General features: G+C 41.4%; 1 protein-coding gene across 1 annotated transcript in view; it reads left to right on the top strand.

Annotated features, from left to right (window-relative positions):
• FTO (FTO alpha-ketoglutarate dependent dioxygenase) overlaps positions 1–18,739 on the top strand; it is a 379,775-nt gene that overhangs the window by 112,771 nt on the left and 248,265 nt on the right. The window contains exon 3 of the mRNA XM_082862799.1: positions 5,591–6,218. Within this exon, the coding sequence (XP_082718925.1) occupies positions 5,591–6,218 (628 nt within the window). The remainder of the gene's footprint in view (positions 1–5,590; positions 6,219–18,739) is intronic.

The following is an 18,739-nucleotide window of genomic DNA, read 5'->3' as shown; positions in this document are numbered from 1 at the left end:
ACGAGAGATGTCGTGAAATTAAGAATTTTCTAATGTAACATCTTTTCTGATTTAAAAAGTATTCTACACTTATTTTGGAAAATTTGAAAATTATACAGATGTCTAAAGAAGAAAATTAAAATTACACCCAAGTGCATTACCCAGAGATAACCACCAGAAACTTTTGGCTGTATTTTTTTTTCCAAATCTTCTTTTCTATGAGTATTTACATATATACTTTTGTTTTTCTTTTTATGAAACTATGACTCTATTGTCTAAGTATCTTGTTACTGATTTCTTGTATAGCAGTAGTTTGTTACTTAACGTTTTTCATAAAAACATATAAAAATTCTTCAAAAATGTGTTACGTTAGTATTTCATCACATGAATGTACCATTTTCCTCTCTTTGGGCATTTTGGGTGGTTTTCAGTTTTTAATTATTATAGATAACAGTATGGTGAATATCCTTATAGTCTTGGTACATTTCTCTAATTATTTCCCTATGACAAATTCTTGGAAGTAGAATAACTAGATGAAAAGATATGAACATGTTTAGGTGCTGATAGATCTTGTCCAATTGGCCTTAAGCAAGGTTGTAATCATCTGCCTTCCTAATTGCAGACTATCAGAGTATTTGATTTTGTTCTCAGCAACAATGTGTATTACCATGATAAAATTTTGTTTTTTGCAAACTTGATAGGTAAAACTAAACTAAATGTAATATAATACAAATATAATGTTAATTTGTGTTTTTTCTGACCTGGTACAGTTAAGTTTTTTTTTCTTCTGTATTTAATTGAGAGCCTTCTCAATGTATGTGTGATTTTTTTCTGTTGATATAAATCTATATATTTACATCAAAGAAATCAGGAAACACTAAAAATCAAGGCTGGTTTTTTTTTTTTCCCCCAGAGAGCCAATTGCTAAAGATTTGGACACTACCATATACGCTCAAAATTTGTTACTGGCGGGAGTATATGATCAAAAACATTTGGACGGGAGAAAAGATCCTTCCTATACTGGAATAGGCTGGAAGGAGAAAGCAGATTTAAATTCAGATAAGATTGTAAATTTGATAATAGGTAGATGACTGAGTTTCAGGGGGTCTTGCAGGGGTGAAGGAGGGACACTTAAGTGAAAATAAACGAATCACTAGCTAAGAATGTGTGCCGATCGTTAGGGCTGTTTGCCAAATGGTTCTCCATCCCTCCCCTGTCACCCAGCTTTTGGGTCCCAAAGTAGGATTACAGTTCTGGGCCCTCTCATATTGGATGAAACACGTGACTATTTCTGTCCAATGAAAAATGATAGTCGTCACTTCTAGCTTGGAGTGTTTCATTGCCGGTGCCAGGCCCTCCAGCACACTCTTTTTCCGTTTGCATTGTAACCATCTGGCGGCTGCTTGGACCCCTGCGTTACTACTTTAATGGGTAGTGACTCTCTGCCAACCCACAAATAATATGTGAAGTGAACAAGAAATATTGTTGGGTGAAGCCACTGAGATTTGAGGGTTGCTACTATAGCCCATTCTGCCTGATCCAGAATGCAAGAAATCGTAGAAAGGATGCAGTAAGTCTGAGGAAGTACAAAGAGGAGAAATGAGTTAGTCAAGTCTGAATGTGGGAAAATGACTTTACTAGGAGAGCATAGTAGGACTGCCCTGCTTCTCAGAGTGCCTGTGTGAGGTGTGTGATCATAAAGTGACAAAAAGCAGAGTTAGGTGGTACCACTCTCACCTGTCATTGAGACCACCAGGGATCCATTTAGGATTTCTGGTTTCTATACCTCTTTCATCCCAGTAGGACAACAGAGACAGAAATACACTCTCTGTTTACACAGCTCATGAAGAGTGCAACGTAATCTAGTAAGCAAGAGACAGAACATTCTGGAGCCATGAGCAGTAACGCTAATTTTGTCGCTAAACTGGCGATTCTCGGAGCAGGTCCCTGAGGCCTCAGTATACTTGAAGGCACATCTGACTAGCAGCAGTGATGAAAAGGAAATTTCTCCGTACTTTCTTAACAATTCCAGTGTTCTTTAAATAATCCTTAGTATAAAATATTAAAGAAAAGTAAGATAATTCCCAAGAACTTGGTTTTGAAACATACTCCCTCTGGGACTGAGAGAGGAAGAAGCCTGGAAATAATACATACACTCTTGCCGCTATTGTTCAGTATAGACTGGACCTGGAGGCTAGTGAAGATATATTTAATACAGGGGAATTATAACTCCAAGGACCTGGGAAATTCACATAACCATACGAATATCACATGTAAATACCTTAACATTAAAAACAATACTCTAAAAATAAAACAATAATAATGACACGGGAAAGTATTCAAAAACATCTTTTTTTCACTGATAACTCATGTCCCTCTCACCTCTGACCACATCTGCTTCTTTTCCTATCGGCCTCAAGGGCCCAGAAATTCAGTACTTCATCTTCAAGGCAGGCTTTCCCCCCTCAACTCCATACCTGGCAGGTCCTTCGCATCCTCCTGGTCACTTTCTCAAAGAAACCTTCCCTGAATTTCCAGCCTCAAATAGTTATCCGCCTGCTTGAGACACTCAAGGACTTTGCTTCTGTAGTTAATCACTGTCTCTTCTGTACCATCAACCTCTTCTTCTGGTATCATTCCCATGAGTATGCTGACAAACCCTAGAGTACCCTTCCCTCTTGCACGTTAAAGATCGTCCCTTGGTCTAGCATTCCCTTGCATCAACAGCTCCATTTTTCTCTTCCCTTTCATGGCAGAACCATGCCAACAGACATATAAATGCCATCTCCACTGCCTCCTCTTTCGTTCCATCATCAGCTGAGTCCCGTCCGACTCTCATCCCCCGCACTCTGCTGAAGTTGCCCTTGTCATTGTCATCAGTGGTTTCTGTGCTACCCAATCTAGTGGATAATTTCTGTCCCCATCTCACTTGGCTTCTCAGGGGCAGCTGACATCGCTGACTCCTCCATCCTTCTTGAGATGCTCCTCTCCATCGGCTTCTGCGATAATACACTCTCCTGGTTTTCCACCTCAAAGGTTTCCTCTGTTGAGCCTTCCTCCGTGACTCAGAAAATGGCTTTGGGTTCGCTTCTGTGTTTGTGCTGTTCCCCTAGGAGATCTCAGCCATTCCCAGGTCTTAAATATCAACTGTGTGCTGTGCTGACCGCTCCCACCTTGGTTTCCCTAGCCCCACTGTCTCCTCTGGGCTCCAGATGCCTCCTCATCTCTATCTGAAGATTTCATTGCCATCTTCATGGCTACAGCTTCAAAATGGAGCTCCTCATTCCTTCCTGTTCTTCTACCTGTTTTGTTTTGCCCCAGTCTTTCTTATTTTAAAAAATAGTAGGGCTTCCCCGGTGGCGCAGTGGTTAAGAACCCACCTGCCAATGCAGGGGACACGGGTTCGAGCCCTCATCCGGGAAGATCCCACATGCCGTGGACCAACTAAGCCCGTGAGCCACAACTACTGAGCCTGCGCTCTAGAGCCCGTGCTCCACAACAAGAGGAGCCACCGCAACGAGAAGCCCTCGCACCACAACAAAGAGTAGCCCCCGCTCATCACAACTAGAGAAAGACCACACACAGCAACAAAGACCCAATGCAACCAAAAATAAAAAATAGTAAATAAAATAAATTAATTTAAAAAATAGTGAATTGTTTGTTCAGTTATTAAGTCCAGAGATCTGGAAGTCATCTGTAATTTCTTTCCCTTCTTCATCCCTCACATCTAATTCATAATGTGTCTCTTTGCTCTGCCTATAAAATACGTATTTTACCTGTCTGTTTATTTCTGTTTCTATTTCAGACCATCATCACTTTTCTCCTGGATGGTTGTAATAGCAGCCGATAGAATTTTCCACTTTGACATTTGTCTCTTTCCAATCCATGCCCAATATTTTAACTGAGTGATTTTTATAAAATGTAAATCAAATTGCTCTTCGCCCTTTGAAGTCCTCCACTGCACTGAATCTGGAGTCAAATCCAGATTCCTTACTTTGACCTCCCAGGCTCTGTGTGATCCAGCTCTGCCTTCTTCTCCATCCTCATTGCATGTCACTCTGCCTTTGGCTCTTTTGCTCTGGTAAAACTGGTCTTCTTTTTGTCTCTAGAATAGGCTGGTCTCCATCCTCAGTGCCTTTGTATTTTTTGGTCCCTTTTCTTGGAAGGTCTTTCTCTAGTTCATCATGTGGCTGGTGCCTTCTTTTCCTGAAGAGCTCAGCCTAAACGCCAGCTCCAAGTGAGAGTTTCCTACTCTAATGACAGATTTCCCACTGGTTTGTTTCTTTCCCAGTGCTTAACACAACTTGGGATTGCTTTTCTTTATTTACCTGATTTGGTAGAAAGCTCTGTGAGGACAGGAACCTTATCTCTGTCTAGTGTTTGGTAGGTGCTCTGTAGACATAGTTGAATGAAAAAAAAAATGTATGGAAGAATAATGGTGTTGCCCTGTTTATCATATGAACGATTATTGAATGAAGATATAGAAGAAAAGTGTGAAAACTGGTAGGCAGCACAATACTAAAAAGGTACCAGTCAGATTACACTTTATAGGGGTAAATGTGAAATCCTGTGCTTTGGTTTTAAAAAAACTCAGTTTCATTGTGTAGAATCAGGGAACTCTGGCTTGACGCCAATTCACATGTTAGAGCCAGAAGTGGTAGCTCAAAAGTTAATGAAGTCCTAAACTGCATCGATAAATCCCTGTATTTCTGTATTAGAGGAGGGCATTATCTTATAGTACCCTCCTCCAGTGACACCAGTAGAATTATTACAACTTTCTAAATTGCAGTGGGATACTTCATTCATTCATCCATCCAGCATTTACCAAGTACATTCTGGGCACTAGTATTATAGCTGGGAGCAAAATTATCACGGCTGTTGTGTTCATGGGACTCAGTGTCTAACTCGCAAAGTGAAGTGATTTCTATTTCAGTGGAAGCGTTGAAGCAGAAACCAATTCGTCATTTACTGAGAGGCCGTGCAATCTTGTGGTTAAGAGCTCATGCTCTGGAGCTCGACTCTGGGGCCCCGGGGCTTCAAATTCCAGCTCTCCTATTTCTCAGCTATGTGTGACTTTGGGCAAGTTTTTAGAATGTCTCTCTGCTTCAGTATTCTCATCTATGAACTGGAGATAATAATAGTACCACCACGTAAAGTTGTAAGAAGTAGGTGAGTTAGTGTGTATAAATCATTTAGAAGAGTACACAGCACTCAGTAAGCACTTAAAAAATAGGTATCAAGCAGTTAATGAATAATGTTCTGTTTTCTGGAGGACCAAAGGCTGGAAGACAGGTTGAGGTTGGGGAGAAGTGGTCATAGTGGGAGCTGGGGAGACCAAAGACCAAATTATTATCATTTTAATTGTTTGCAATTAATTGTTTGCATAATTGTTTGCAATTGTCCGAGCTTGGACTGAAAACTCTTGGCTGGAGAGTTGATGACATTTGTTTTATTTAGTTTTCTATTTTAGGCTAGAGAGGTATGAATCCTGTTTAGAAATAGCCCCCGACAGTCTTTTTTTCTCCTAAAGCTTACAAAGAAACACATACTTTTGGAAATAGTAAAATTATAGCTATCCGTAAATGCATATTTTGCTTCACTTTTGTTTTAGTGGCAGCTGAAATATCCTAAACTAGTTCTCCGAGAAGCCGCCAGCGTCCCTGAGGAGCTCCATAAAGAGGTTCAAGAAGCCTTTCTCACGCTGCACAAGCACGGCTGCTTATTTCGGGACCTGGTGAGGATCCAAGGCAAAGATTTGCTCACTCCAGTCTCTCGCATCCTCATTGGTAACCCCGGCTGCACCTACAAGTACCTGAACACCAGGCTCTTCACGGTACCCTGGCCAGTGAAAGGCTCTGATGCAAAGTACCACGAGGCCGAAGTAGCTGCCGCCTGTCAAACCTTCCTCAAGCTCAACGACTACCTGCAGGTAGAGACCATCCAGGCTTTGGAAGAACTTGCTGCTAAGGAGAAAGCCAATATCGATGCCGTGCCAGTGTGTATAGGTCCGGATTTCCCCAGGGTTGGCATGGGGTCATCCTTTGATGGACAAGATGAGATAGACATGAAGAACCGAGCAGCCTACAACGTAACTCTGTTGAATTTCATGGATCCTCCGAAAATGCCATACCTGAAAGAGGAACCGTATTTTGGCATGGGGAAAATGGCCGTGAGCTGGCATCACGATGAAAATCTGGTGGACAGGTCAGCGGTGGCAGTGTACAGTTATAGCTGTGAAGGTACAGTCTGCTCTGTGAAGAAGCAGCCCCGAACGTAACATGACCAGAGTTGCACAGGCTCTGGAGATATATGTGGTCGTGTGTGTGTGTGTTTGTGTACATAGGTGTTGTGTGTCCTTCTAAGGTTTGCCACGCCCATATATGTACAGAATATGCCTCTTTCTCATCCAGCTGTGCTGTCTGGCTCACCGTTATACTGTGCTCAGATAGCATATTTTCATGCGTAAGCACTACTGTCATTGTCTTTTCCAGGCCCAGGAGAGCAGCATCTTGGTTTCACACAGCCAACTGCCTTTCTCTAAAGCCCAGAATAGATCGTACAGGTGCTATAATTAACTTGCTGATAAAGGGCCGGGAAAACAAAAATCTGTCAAATCCTTCCAGATTCCCACAGGTGTACATTTCCAGCCTTGCCAAAATATTTTATTACGGGCGACATCACTGTCTTGAAGGCAGTGATTTGTCAAATGTGGACTTGTTCTTGGCTTCCTACAGTTTTGACTACTGTCCTTACTCGCCGGAAGCAGCTGAGGTGGGTTTTACAAGCCGACATGCCTCTATTTTCAGGAAACTCTCCAGCCCCCCCCTCAGTTCTGCAGTTTTAGGCCTGAGAGCGTTGCTGTGGCCAACTCGTTCTTGCAGTTTCTGAAATCTGGTGCCCTTGGAACAGAGGTCACAGGCTACCTTTTTAATGGTCTGCCCAAAATTTCCTTCTTTGCTTGCTCAGTTTGTGTGTGTTTAAGGTCCCCATTGCTTTTCAGAATAGGGTTATAAAAAAGGTAGGTGAACACGTCAAAGGCAGAGTGACCATTGCTGATTTTCTCTGCCTGATCATTTGGCAAAGGAATACAAGACGTAATATTGGCTCTTTTGCCTGTTTAATCTCTTCCTGTTTATTAAAAGGTGATTGGAAAAGCAGAGTTCTGTTGGGTTGGCCAAAAAGTTCGTTTGGGTTTTTCCGTAACATCTTGTGGAAAGACCCGAATGAACTTTTTGGCCAACCCAATAGATATCCCATCAGGGAATCAACTGGAACTTTTAAGGGTCATTGTTTTCTGAAAGCTAGTTTTTAATTGGATTTTGTTGTTATTTGACTCTTATTTACTAAAACGACTGTTTTGGAAAGGGATTTTTAAATAAGAAACTCTCCTGGCTCTCTCTAAATATCTTACCATTTCCCAGTCTCAAAAATTTCCTCTGGATAGCTATAATGTTTTCTAACTCTACCTTATGTCTTCAGCCGGAAACAAGGAACTAGTTTAGCAGTTAGAAATTTAACCAGTTTCTCTGGCATCTCAAATAATGATGCTGACCCAAGAAAATTGCTTGAAGGGGATTTGATGCTGTCCTAATGGAAAGAAGCGCGATCCTCTGATCTTTAATAAGGCCTTGCCAGGGATTTAAGAACTATCACATCCAAGAACTCTGATGTGAACGAACAATGGAGTTTGTTAGTTTCTTTCTTAAGGAGGCAACTCTCTGAAACCGAGGTGGTGGTATGTGATAGCTCAAACAGCTACAAAGATGTCTTTGTGCTCCCACAGACTTTCAGCCCTTCTGTTTAATAGTCCTATTGTACTTCCAGAGCGTGGGTGATCAAATAGTTTTTGAAACCTGGAATATCTTGCAGAAAGGAATGAAAATTTTTAATGAATAGTTTCTGTGGTCGGGAGTAGTTAAGATTGATAAAGTATACAAATATACATAAATACATAAAGCTTTATCTTTGCGGTTATCACCTAGATGAGGGAACTGCAGAATTTGAATCTGTAGGAGCAGGGTAATTCCTTCGTTCTCTTAACCCCCGAGGTTCCCAGAACTCTATCCCATAATAATAGCAGTACTGGAAGCTCTCATTTATTGAGCACCTACTATGTGTCAGGCACTGGTAGCAGCATTTTACATGTATTAACCCATTTTATTTTTACAACAACCCTATGAACGAAGTAGTACTGTTATCCTCATTTTACAGATGAGGAAACTGAGACACAGAAGGATGATGAACTTTTCCATGGTTATACAGCTATGAATTAGTATAACTAGGATTTGAACGCAGAATTTGAATGCAGACATTCTGGTTTCAGAATTTAGCTAAGGCTAAATGGCTTATGAGCAGGTATTTCCTGCCCCTGCAGTATAGTTACCTGTGGGAGTTTGGTTTTTAAAATGTCCACCTCTGGAAAGGTTACGGGAATATTCTACTTTCTCTTGTTTGCAAGTCCTGATGCTCTCCCTTCTCCCCGCCACCTCACTGCCCTCTCCCCACAACATCTGCTGTAGCTTTCTGTACCTCCTCTCAGATGACCAGATGCATTAGACTAGGAAAGGGAACCTCTCTAGGTCTCTGGCTCTGTGTGTCATGTTGGGTCAGATGGTTTAAAAAGCATGGGCCTTGAAACGTTTTGCTGGGTGCATTTCTTCCAGGTGACAAGTGCTATGTTTAATTCTCTGGCCTCTTTAGAATCCTGCCAGAGGTATGGTAAGGGTGAGCTCGAAGGGAACCATTTCAGTTAAAATCATGATTGGGGTTGGGAAGGGCCTAAAGGGGGCAAAGAGAATGGAAATTTCAGACAACTGTACTGTTTTCTGCATCCTTGAACATGTTGGTTGAACAGTTGCTAAGGGAGGTTCAGGTAGCTGTGCTAGACAGTATGGAAACACCAAAGGTGAATCAAGTGCCCTTCTTGCCTTGAGAGGATAGGTGAAGTAAGCTGTGCTCTGGTGGTTGTAATTATGAAATGATGAAATGTCAGATCCGGAAGGGACTTTTGAACTCAGCTAGTTCAGCCTCTCATTTTACAGATGAAAGCACTGAGGCAGGGAGAATGGGAGTGATTTGTCCGAGGTCACATGGTTACTTAGTGAAAAGGGAGTGTTACAGCCACAGGAGAGGTTCATGTAAAATGCACTAGGTATCCAGAAACAGAAGTGATTACTTCCTGCTGAAGTTAAATTCAGTTGAAGCTTAAGATCTTTCAGGACTTTGCTCTCAATACCTTTTCCCAGTGAAATCTTCACGTAGATTTATAATGAGCCAATCATCCCTCCTTGGTTTATTTCTGCCAGTAGAGGTCATTGAGAAGTGATTGGTATAGGATACATGTATCATTAATTATATACTAAATTCATTGACTTCCCAAGCAGTGCTAGTTAATGGCTGTCTCCAGTAGGAGGATTGAAATAGTACAGTTTTTAATCAGGAATGGCTTTAGGGAACCATGTGTAAATAGGCAGAGTATTTGATTTTCCTATTCTAGCTTTGCGGGCAATTGCTTGTTCCTCCTAGATATAAAAAAACAAATCTTGCAGGGAAGATATTAACAACCCATGGTTTAATATAGTCCTACACCTTGTTCTTTGATTCGAACCTCTTCAAAAGGATCACTGAAACACTTACTATTGGTTACTATTTTTGTTTGTTTGGAAGGAAATACTTTCTGTGATATGGTCTTCATAGAAAAAACCCCACAATTCTTAAGAATTTTAACTAGTGCCAACTATTGCAGATTTTTGGTATAATTTCCCAGGTTTCCCATGAAGGACAAAGGAGGAAACGGAAGAAGAGGCCCATAACTCCTGTTGAGTATGCAATAGGCTAGAAGGCAGGGAGTTTGCAATAATTTTCTTGGAACTCTAGGATTCCCGTTTATGTCTCTGACTCCGGAAAAGTTGAATCCACTGAAGGATGGAAATTTGTTTCTATAATTCTTAGCTCTATTTCAAAATGAGTAGCTTTACGTTCTTAGCAGCCTTTGAGACTATGAAAAGCTAGATTGCAACTAGAAGTCTTAGAGCACTCATAATTTAAGAAAATGCTTTTTAATGTTTTTATTAGTTTCCCAGCAGCCCTGTCTATGGTCCCGAAGCTCATTTGATCTTGTTTGTTTCAGTGTGTCATGCCTTATCTTTGTTATTTTTGAAGTCACTTACACTGCTCAGTAAAACTTGTTTGATAAGTCACTTTTTTTTTACCCCTGTGCAACTATTGATATTTATTCAATTAACAGTAAGCATCTACTGTTTGCCAAGCACTCTTCTAGATGCTGAGCATGCAGCAATGAACAAAAATCCCTGCCCTCATGGAGCTTATGTTTTAGCAAAGCGAGACAGGAAAGAAACAAATAAGCTTGTATAATAAGGGTGAGGCACAGGCTTACAGTTTTAAATAGGAAAGTCAAGCTTCCTTTAGTTGGGTAACACTGGAGCAAAGACTGGAAGGAGCGAGTGGGTGAATATTGAGGCCCAGAGATGGGACATGACTTTGGGATGTTTCAGAAGCAACAAGTGTGACTAGAATAGAGGCAGAGAAAAAGAAAAGTAACAGAAGTGAAGACAGACAGGCAAGACCAGGGGCGGGGCGGGGCGGAAGATAGGACCTTCTAATATTGTACAGAAGTCCCCCCCCTTATCCACGGGGGATGCGTTCCAAGACCCCCAGTGGATGCCTGAAACCACGGATAGTACTGAACCCTATGTAGACTATGTTTTCTCCTATGCATACATACCCATGATGAAGTTGAATTTATAAATTAGGCACAGTAAGGGATTAACAACAATAACTAATAATAAAATAGAACAGTTATAACAGCATACTGTAATAAGAATTCTGTGACTGTGGCCTCTGTCGCAAAATTTCGTATCGTACAAATTTAATAACCCTGCCTGTCTTAACTAAACATTTATCACGCACTGTCGCCGTAACTTTTGCAGTTTGCGGTGCAACGGCAAAACTAGTGCAAATTTCTTTTTCCTTCTTCACAATTTCATAGATAGAAGATTTGTTCTTACCATAGATGTTAGCAACCTCAGCATACAATTCTTTTTCTTTCCATACAAAGTCGAGAACCTTCACCTTTTCACGCAAAGGAAGAACTTTACAGCTTCTCTTTGGCATATTGGAATTGCCAGCATCGCTACTCGTATGCTTTGGGGCCATTGCTAAGTAAAAGAAGGGTTACTGGAATGCAAGCACTTTGATACTGTGACGGTTGATCTGATAACTAGAGGGCTACTAAGCAGGCTACACTGGACAAAGGGGTGAGTTACTTTCCAGGCAGGACAGAGCCAGATGGTGCACGATTTCATCATGCCGCTCAGAGCGGCGCGCAACTTAAAAACTTATGAATTGTTTATTTCTGTAACTTTCCATTTAATATTTTCAGACTGCAGTTGACTGCGGGTAACTGAAACCACAGAAAGTGAAACCGCAGATAAGGAGAGGCTACTGTAATACAAATACTGGGCTTATACTTGGAGTGAGATGGAGAACCATTGCAGTTTGGAGCAGAAGGGAGGCAGCAGTGGAAGCAGGGGAGCTGCAAGAGGCCATTGGGTAATCCAGACTAGAGATGGCGGACCAGGTTAGAAGAGGCAGAGGTGATGAGAGATGGTTATATCGAGTCCCATATCTTTTCACCAGAAAAGAGTGGCAGTGTCCAGTGCCCGTGAGAAAAGAAGCCCAGCAGTGACATCTCCTAATTGTCAAGAGAAGGCTAGGCCAATAAGAATGGCTGAACTTTTTTTCCCTCTCTCCATATCTTTATTGGGGTATAATTTACATACGATGAACTGCACATATTTAAAGTTTACAATTTTAGAAGTGGGATGTGAAGTTAGCGGTGGCTCATCAGAAAAGAGCAGCCCAGGTGTTCCATCTGGTGTTATCCCTTCATCGTAATCCAGTCTCCTCTGTTGGAGTTTTCAGATTCCTGCATCCCCTGTCCGTCTCTTTCCTGATTTGTTTCTTTATTTTGGTGGAGCATATCCTCTAATGGCTTCTTGAGAAAGGGTGCTTAGAAGGTAAATTTTTGAGACCTTGAATGTCTTAAATTATCTTTATTCTACATTAACATGTGTAGATACTTTAGGTATGGAAATCTTGACAGGAAATAATTTTCCTTCAGAATTTTGCGGGCATTGTACCAGTGTCTTTTATCTTCCAGTGTTCATGTTGAGAGCTCTGATTTTTTTGTTTGTCTTTTATGTGACTTTTTTGGTTGGATTTTTTTCCTAATGTTTTATAAGTTTGCAGTGATATTTTTTTCATCCATTTTACTGGCATTTGGTAGGTCCTTTCCATCTGGAAACTCAGGTCCTTCAATGTGGGATATTTTCTTGAATCACTGTGTTAACGGTTTCTTTCTCTCCAGTTTTCTCTTCTCTCTAGAATCCATATGGTTTGGTTCTCGAACCTTCTGGACTGTTTCCTCTAATTTTCTTACTTATTCTCTTATTTTTAATCTTTTTGTATTTTTCTCATATACTCTCAGAGGTTTTCTTAACTTTATCTTCCAACTGGTCTATTGAGGTTTTTCGTTTTTAAATTATTGAAATATTACAAACATCATAAACATGTAGCTTGGTGAATTGTCACAGACCGAACGTATCTGTGTCACTAGCTCCCAGATCAATAAAGAAAACATTAGTACCCCAGAAATGGTCCCTTCCAGCATATTCTTTTCCCCAACAGTAACCATTGTCTTGACTTCTAAAGCCATGCATTAGTTTTACACATATTTGAATCAGAATTGTAAGCTCTTTGAAGGCATGGCTCGTGTCTTGATCCTTCTTTGTATGTGCGTATAACGCAAAATCAGTAAGTATTTTTTTGCCCAAAATCAGTAGGTATCTTTTGTTCTTGAGTAGTTTGTGCTGTTCAACTACATTGTGGCCACTGTCCCATCACTCTTCTGATTTCTGCAACTATGATCTCTGTTTAGTATTAGGATTCTTTTGGTTGCAGATAGCAGACACTTGACCTAAACAAGCTTAATTTAAAAAGATAAGGAATTCTTTTATTTAATACTAAGTCTCACGGGCTTCGAGTGGACCTTATTTTGACAGTAATGTGTGGTCACTTTCAAACTTCTTCCCCTTCCAATTTTGGCTCTTTTTGAGCTGTAGCTTTCTTTTCTTGAGGAAAACAAACTTCTCGTGGTCCCCAAATGACCACCTCCAGCTTTTGTGGCCACTCTCTTTTTCAGGAGCTTTGGGAAGGAGAGAAACCGGGTCTTGGACATGTATTTTGAACCCTGGATAAAGCTTTGCCTAAAGCTGGGTTAACAAACCATTATTCTTTTTTGATTAATGCACTTTGATTCTGGTCTTCTATGTTGTTTACAACATCAGGGTTTCCTCTAAGGCTCCATGACACTCTCTGCACTTTCCTGAGGTTGCCCACAGAATCGCAACCTCTATTGTTCGAAGCTTTGGTTCGGGGAATGTATTATTTGAGAAGTCTTTCTGCTTCCTCTCCTCATTTCATATTTTATTTCAAATAATGTCGTGGTCTTAAAGCTTTAGCCAAGAGCCCCCAGAGCAGTTTTTCTCTCCTTTTCTCACTTTCCTTTTATTCCCCCAAGTCCATGAAGCATGATATAATGAGATTCTCCTATGTATGTGAATAGTTATATCTTAAAAAACCTTTTTTTTCAAATGCTTTATCTGAAAGCTGACAGAGACAGACATCATGTTGAAAGGCTTCAGATTTTTCAGTAAAGAGTTTTCAGTATTTCTCCTGAAATCCTAGAAAACTTATAATTAATTTTATAATTTATGTGTGTCAGGGAACTATGTTTGTCCTGATTGCTTGTTTCGAGACATGTTAGAGCAGCTTCTTGTTATAGATTCTGAGCTGATGAGGGTGTTGTTTTTTTTTTTTCCAACTTCTGAATTCTCCATTTCTTCAGACCATTCATTCCTCAGTGGCTGAGTAACGTGCTCTGTGTTAGCAGCCGGCTTGAGTGCTCGTTCCTCACGACCAATCAAGGAAAGCATTTTTAAATGGTAGAGCTCTTTTTTTTTATTTTTGCGGTACGCAGGCCTCTCACTGTTGTGGCCTCTCCCGTTGCGGAGCACAGGCTCCGGACGCGCAGGCTCAGCGGCCATGGCTCACGGGCCCAGCCGCTCCACGGCATGTGGGATCTTCCTGGACCGGGGCACGAACCTGTGTCCCCTGCATCGGCAGGCGGACTCTCAACCACTGCACCACCAGGGAAGCCCCTGCACCACCAGGGAAGCCCGGTAGAGCTCTTTGAGGAAGGCTTCTTCCTGACCCACCCTTCTTTCTAAGGGATAGAGTCCTGCAGGAGTGTTTCCCAAATGTTCTCTGGCTTAGGCCACTTGCCATTACTTTGGAAACCTATCCAGGAAAATTATCCAACGTCTGCACACAGAAGCATCTACCTTCCCGGGGGATCATTCTGAAAAACAGATCTGACCCTATGAAAAAGTCATTATCAGTGTCTGCCACTGCCCTCAGTATAAGTCTAGCTTGCTTACCATGATTCACAAAACCCGCCGTGTCCTGGCCTCTCGCTACCTCTCCAGCCTCTTCACTTGCAAATCCATGTCATTCATGTGATACTCTTACAACTCAGAATCAGTTATGTTCCTAAACACCCACCATGCCATTTCCCTTCTAGAGTGTGTCTTCCCAACCTCATACCTTCCCCTTTCACTTTCTGTCTCCATTTTTAAAAATGATTTCTTGTCCAAGGCGCTGGAATGTCATAGATCAGTGCTGGACAGAGACAGCATCCTTAGGTTCTGTACACCAGCTGACCCTCTGCAACTTCTGGGTTTCTCCTGCCTCAATATCTGTGACATGGATAGGAAGGTACCTGCTATTTAAGCCCCTCTAGGTATAGGGTTAAGGAAACAGAAAATAGTTGCCAGGTCCAGAGTCTTAGAATTTTAGCACTTGGCTAAGGCAATAGGGAATAGGAAATAGGGCTATTTTCTTTTTAAGGGAATAGTTTTTTTGTTTGTTTGTTTTTAATTTTATTTATTTATTTATGGCTGTGTTGGGTCTTCGTTTCTGTGCGAGGGCTTTCTCTAGTTGCGGCAAGCGGGGGCCACTCTTCATCGCGGTGCACGGACCTCTCACTATCGCGGCCTCTCTTGTTGCAGAGCACAGGCTCCAGATGCGCAGGCTCAGTAATTGTGGCTCACGGGCCTAGTTGCTCCGCGGCATGTGGGATCTTCCCAAACCAGGGCTCGAACCCGTGTCCCCTGCATTGGCAGGCAGATTCTCAACCACTGCGCCACCAGGGAAGCCCAGGGCTATTTTTTAATGCGTGGTGACGATGAATATATATTTACATATCAGGGAAATTATTGACATACATTATTAATGGTATATGCTGTTACATACGGTAGAAAATTTCAAGTATTTTACTTGATTAGAACTGTCATCTCTTCTTCCGTGCTCAGGCTTCTAGCTTTGTTTTCTATGTGACGCTGTTTGCATACAGCTTTGTGAATGGCATTTATCTTTTATTAAATGGAATTAATTTTTTCTCAAAAATTAGTATAAATAAATCAAATTGGTTAACTTGGCCGGGGCAGTTTTGGACATTTTAAACTTGACCTTTAAACTTAGTCTTCCTTTGTACTTTGTCACATCTTTCACTTCTTTAGTAGTTTGGTTAGTGGGAGCTGGGAATGCACCAAACACATTGAGATACTTAAAATCATTTCAATGCTACTGAAGTTCAAAGGCAAGTAGGAGCCAATTGCCTCTGCTTGTTTCCAAAATAACATAGGGGAACAGTAATCAGTTGCAGTTGCTATAGGTAATTGCAAGTTGATTTTATTGAGAAAGTGGGCAACACTGTATTTATGCAATAAAAAATTTATCAGACATACAGCTTCCCTCCTGCCTACCCAGCTGACGGAGGAAACAAACTTTCAACAAAACATTATTTTAATGAGCACATTGCAAAGGTGCTGGATTTATGGGAGACATCAGGCAACACTGATTGCAATTACTGTCTCTGTTTGTTGTTCAAGACTTTATTGGTTCCATATTGAGAAGAGTGTGAGGATGAAATTTAGAGGGGAAAGTAGTCAACCAGTCTGTTAGCCTATAAAGATGATCCCTTTTTAGAACGTCCATACTTGGTGGCATTAAAGCTACCTGAAAATCATTGTCTTTGTAGTTTAAAAATCATTTCTTTTTAAAGTTAAGTTGTCGTTGATTTGACCAGGGAGGGACATAGTCTTCTTAAAATGTCTCTATTCTTTTATCTTGGACTACTTGCTACATCTGTTATCATTAGGACCCTCTAGAATGAAGCAGCCTGAAAGCCTTGGGGTATCACACATATAAATATTGAGTTCTCATATCAATATTCTTTTGTTAAATTGATCTTATCAAATAATTTAGCGTTAATTGCTTTATTATGTTGTATGTTGGTATTAAGTCACATGACACTGCTGCCAAAATCTTGGCTCCCTGTGCGCCGGTGCCGAAATGAGATACAGAGACAGAGTTCTGGAGGGGAGAGAAAGGCTGGCTTTATTCTTTGCCAGGCAAAGGGGGGAACACAGCAGGCCAGCACCTCAAGTGTTGCCCCCTCCTTGGGGAATAGGGAGAGGTCTTACAGTCGGGGCTCAGTGGTCAGGGGTATGTAATAAGGATCAAGGCAGTAACAGTCTTGCATTGTTCTTTCTTCTGCAGAGTTTCTAAAGGGTGGGGTGGTTGACAAGATTAGGGTGTGTGCAGGGTCTCCTAATCTTGAAGCGCTTCTCTGGTCCCTTTAATCTTGCCTCAGGTGGCTTCCTGGCTGCTCCCCCCCTTGATTATCAGCTGTTCGAATCTGCCCTTTGGAACTCAGGGAAGGTCATGGAGGCTGGAGTCTTGCCTATAAGAAATGGGGGACAAAAAGGCCTCCATGCCTGGGAGCCCCATAGGGCCCTGCTCGGTTTCAACATAGTAGGTGTTAGTCACATTGCATCATTATTACTTTTTTCAGCCTCGGCTTCCTCACTAATATGTGCTGTAGGCATCTCTGTCAAATCACAGATATCAAGACTCTAGAGCAGCAGTTGGCAAATGTTTTCTGTATAAAGGACCAGAGAGTAAAGACTTTCAGCTTTATGGGCCTTATGGTCTGTGTCTTAGCTGTTCAACCTTGTTGTTGTGTGTGAAAGCAGCTGTGGACAGGATGCAAATGAATGGTCCTGACTCTGTTCCTGTTAAACTTTATAAAAGCAGGGGATAGGCCTGATTTGCCTGTAGGCTAGAGCAAGGTTCATGGACTTGAATGCCTGTCGGGGCTAGGCAGGTACTGCAAAAGAGTCAAGTGGCTGACTGGGGACTGCCACTAGTGCCTTGTCTAAAACAGGCAGCTACTTCTTACCTACAGCCACTTGTGACTGCCCCAGTGATATTTGAGCTTATAATTCAAGAGTAGCTGGAAACTGGTATTTTTACACAAAGCACTTTTATCAGTGGGCAACTAACTTTAGATTTGTTCAGAAAATATAGTAAAGGTCAAGCTATATATCTTCGTGAGCTCTTTTCTGGTCCATAGGATCTAGTTTTGCAAATTCTGGTATTTTCAGGTGTAACTGTGTATTATGTATAACTATATATTATGAACAGGAACTTCCTGGAAAATGTCATCAGACATGGACAGCAAATATCTAGTTCTGATGCTGCTACCTCCCTTCAAGTGCCTGTGACAGGCATCAGTAATCAATCATACCACTCTTTCCTGCTGAGCCTAGAGAAAATTTCAGAGTGATTCTACACCAGTCCTCAGAAAAGCCACAACCAGTGAATTCATTGTGTCCTCTGATATATAAGGTATTTGACACTCCTGTTCCAGAGGACTCTCTTTAAAATGTTTTTGGGATTCACCTGGCTTTGGACTTTTTAATTCTATGACTTTAAAGAAATCTAGCTAAAAATTGCTCTTAACTAAAGAGTATTTGAGAAAATATGTATCAGAAATAACGCATATGACAAAAGGTAAGATTCTGTTACCATGGCAGAATTTATTTTATTTTATTGAATAAATTTATTTATTTAGTTTTGGCTGCATTGGGTCTTCATTGTGGTGCGCAGGCTTCTCATTGTGGTGGCTTCTCTTGTTGTGGAACAGAGGCTCTAGGTGCGCGGGCTCAGTAGTTGTGGCGCACAGGTTTAGTTGCTCCACAGCATGTGGGATCTTCCCGGACCAGAGCTTGAATCCGTGTCCCCCGCATTAGCAGGCAGATTCTTAACCACTGTGCTGCCAGGGAAGTCCCAGATTTTAGATTCAAACTTAGAGAATTGAAGATCTCCACAGTTGCATGTGTCCGTAAAGGTTCTGGTAGCATTCCGTCTTTGAAGAGACCATGAACTTGGATTTCTGGTCTGATTTTTTTTCACCATACCTATGCAAAGTAATGGGAGCAAATAGTTATAAAGGGGAGTTTCTTTTTCCTTTCTCTTACTGCCTCTGACCCTGGTGCACAGTTACTGGAGAGTAAGATGTTCAGAATTTAGGGACTCTGTATGAGAATATGTGCCATCTGGGAGCACATACTTTTGGATTGTGTATGTGGCATGCACCTGATGCAGCCTAAGTAAAACATGCTTTATTGTCCATTTTGATGGCATAAAACTTTACATCTTTTGTACTCTGCCCTCTGTGAGTCTAAACCGTACTTGTCTCTCAAGTTTGATCTTCTCCAAGAATTCTGCTCTACCCATTCTAATCCTCATTGAACCTGCCTCTTCTCTAGATTTC

Source organism: Leucopleurus acutus (assembly GCF_964270905.1).
Source record: "Leucopleurus acutus genome assembly, chromosome: 20".
Classification (NCBI taxonomy): Eukaryota; Metazoa; Chordata; class Mammalia; order Artiodactyla; family Delphinidae; genus Leucopleurus; species Leucopleurus acutus.
Note: the sequence above shows the minus strand (reverse complement) of the source record. Positions and strands in the feature narration are given on the sequence as shown.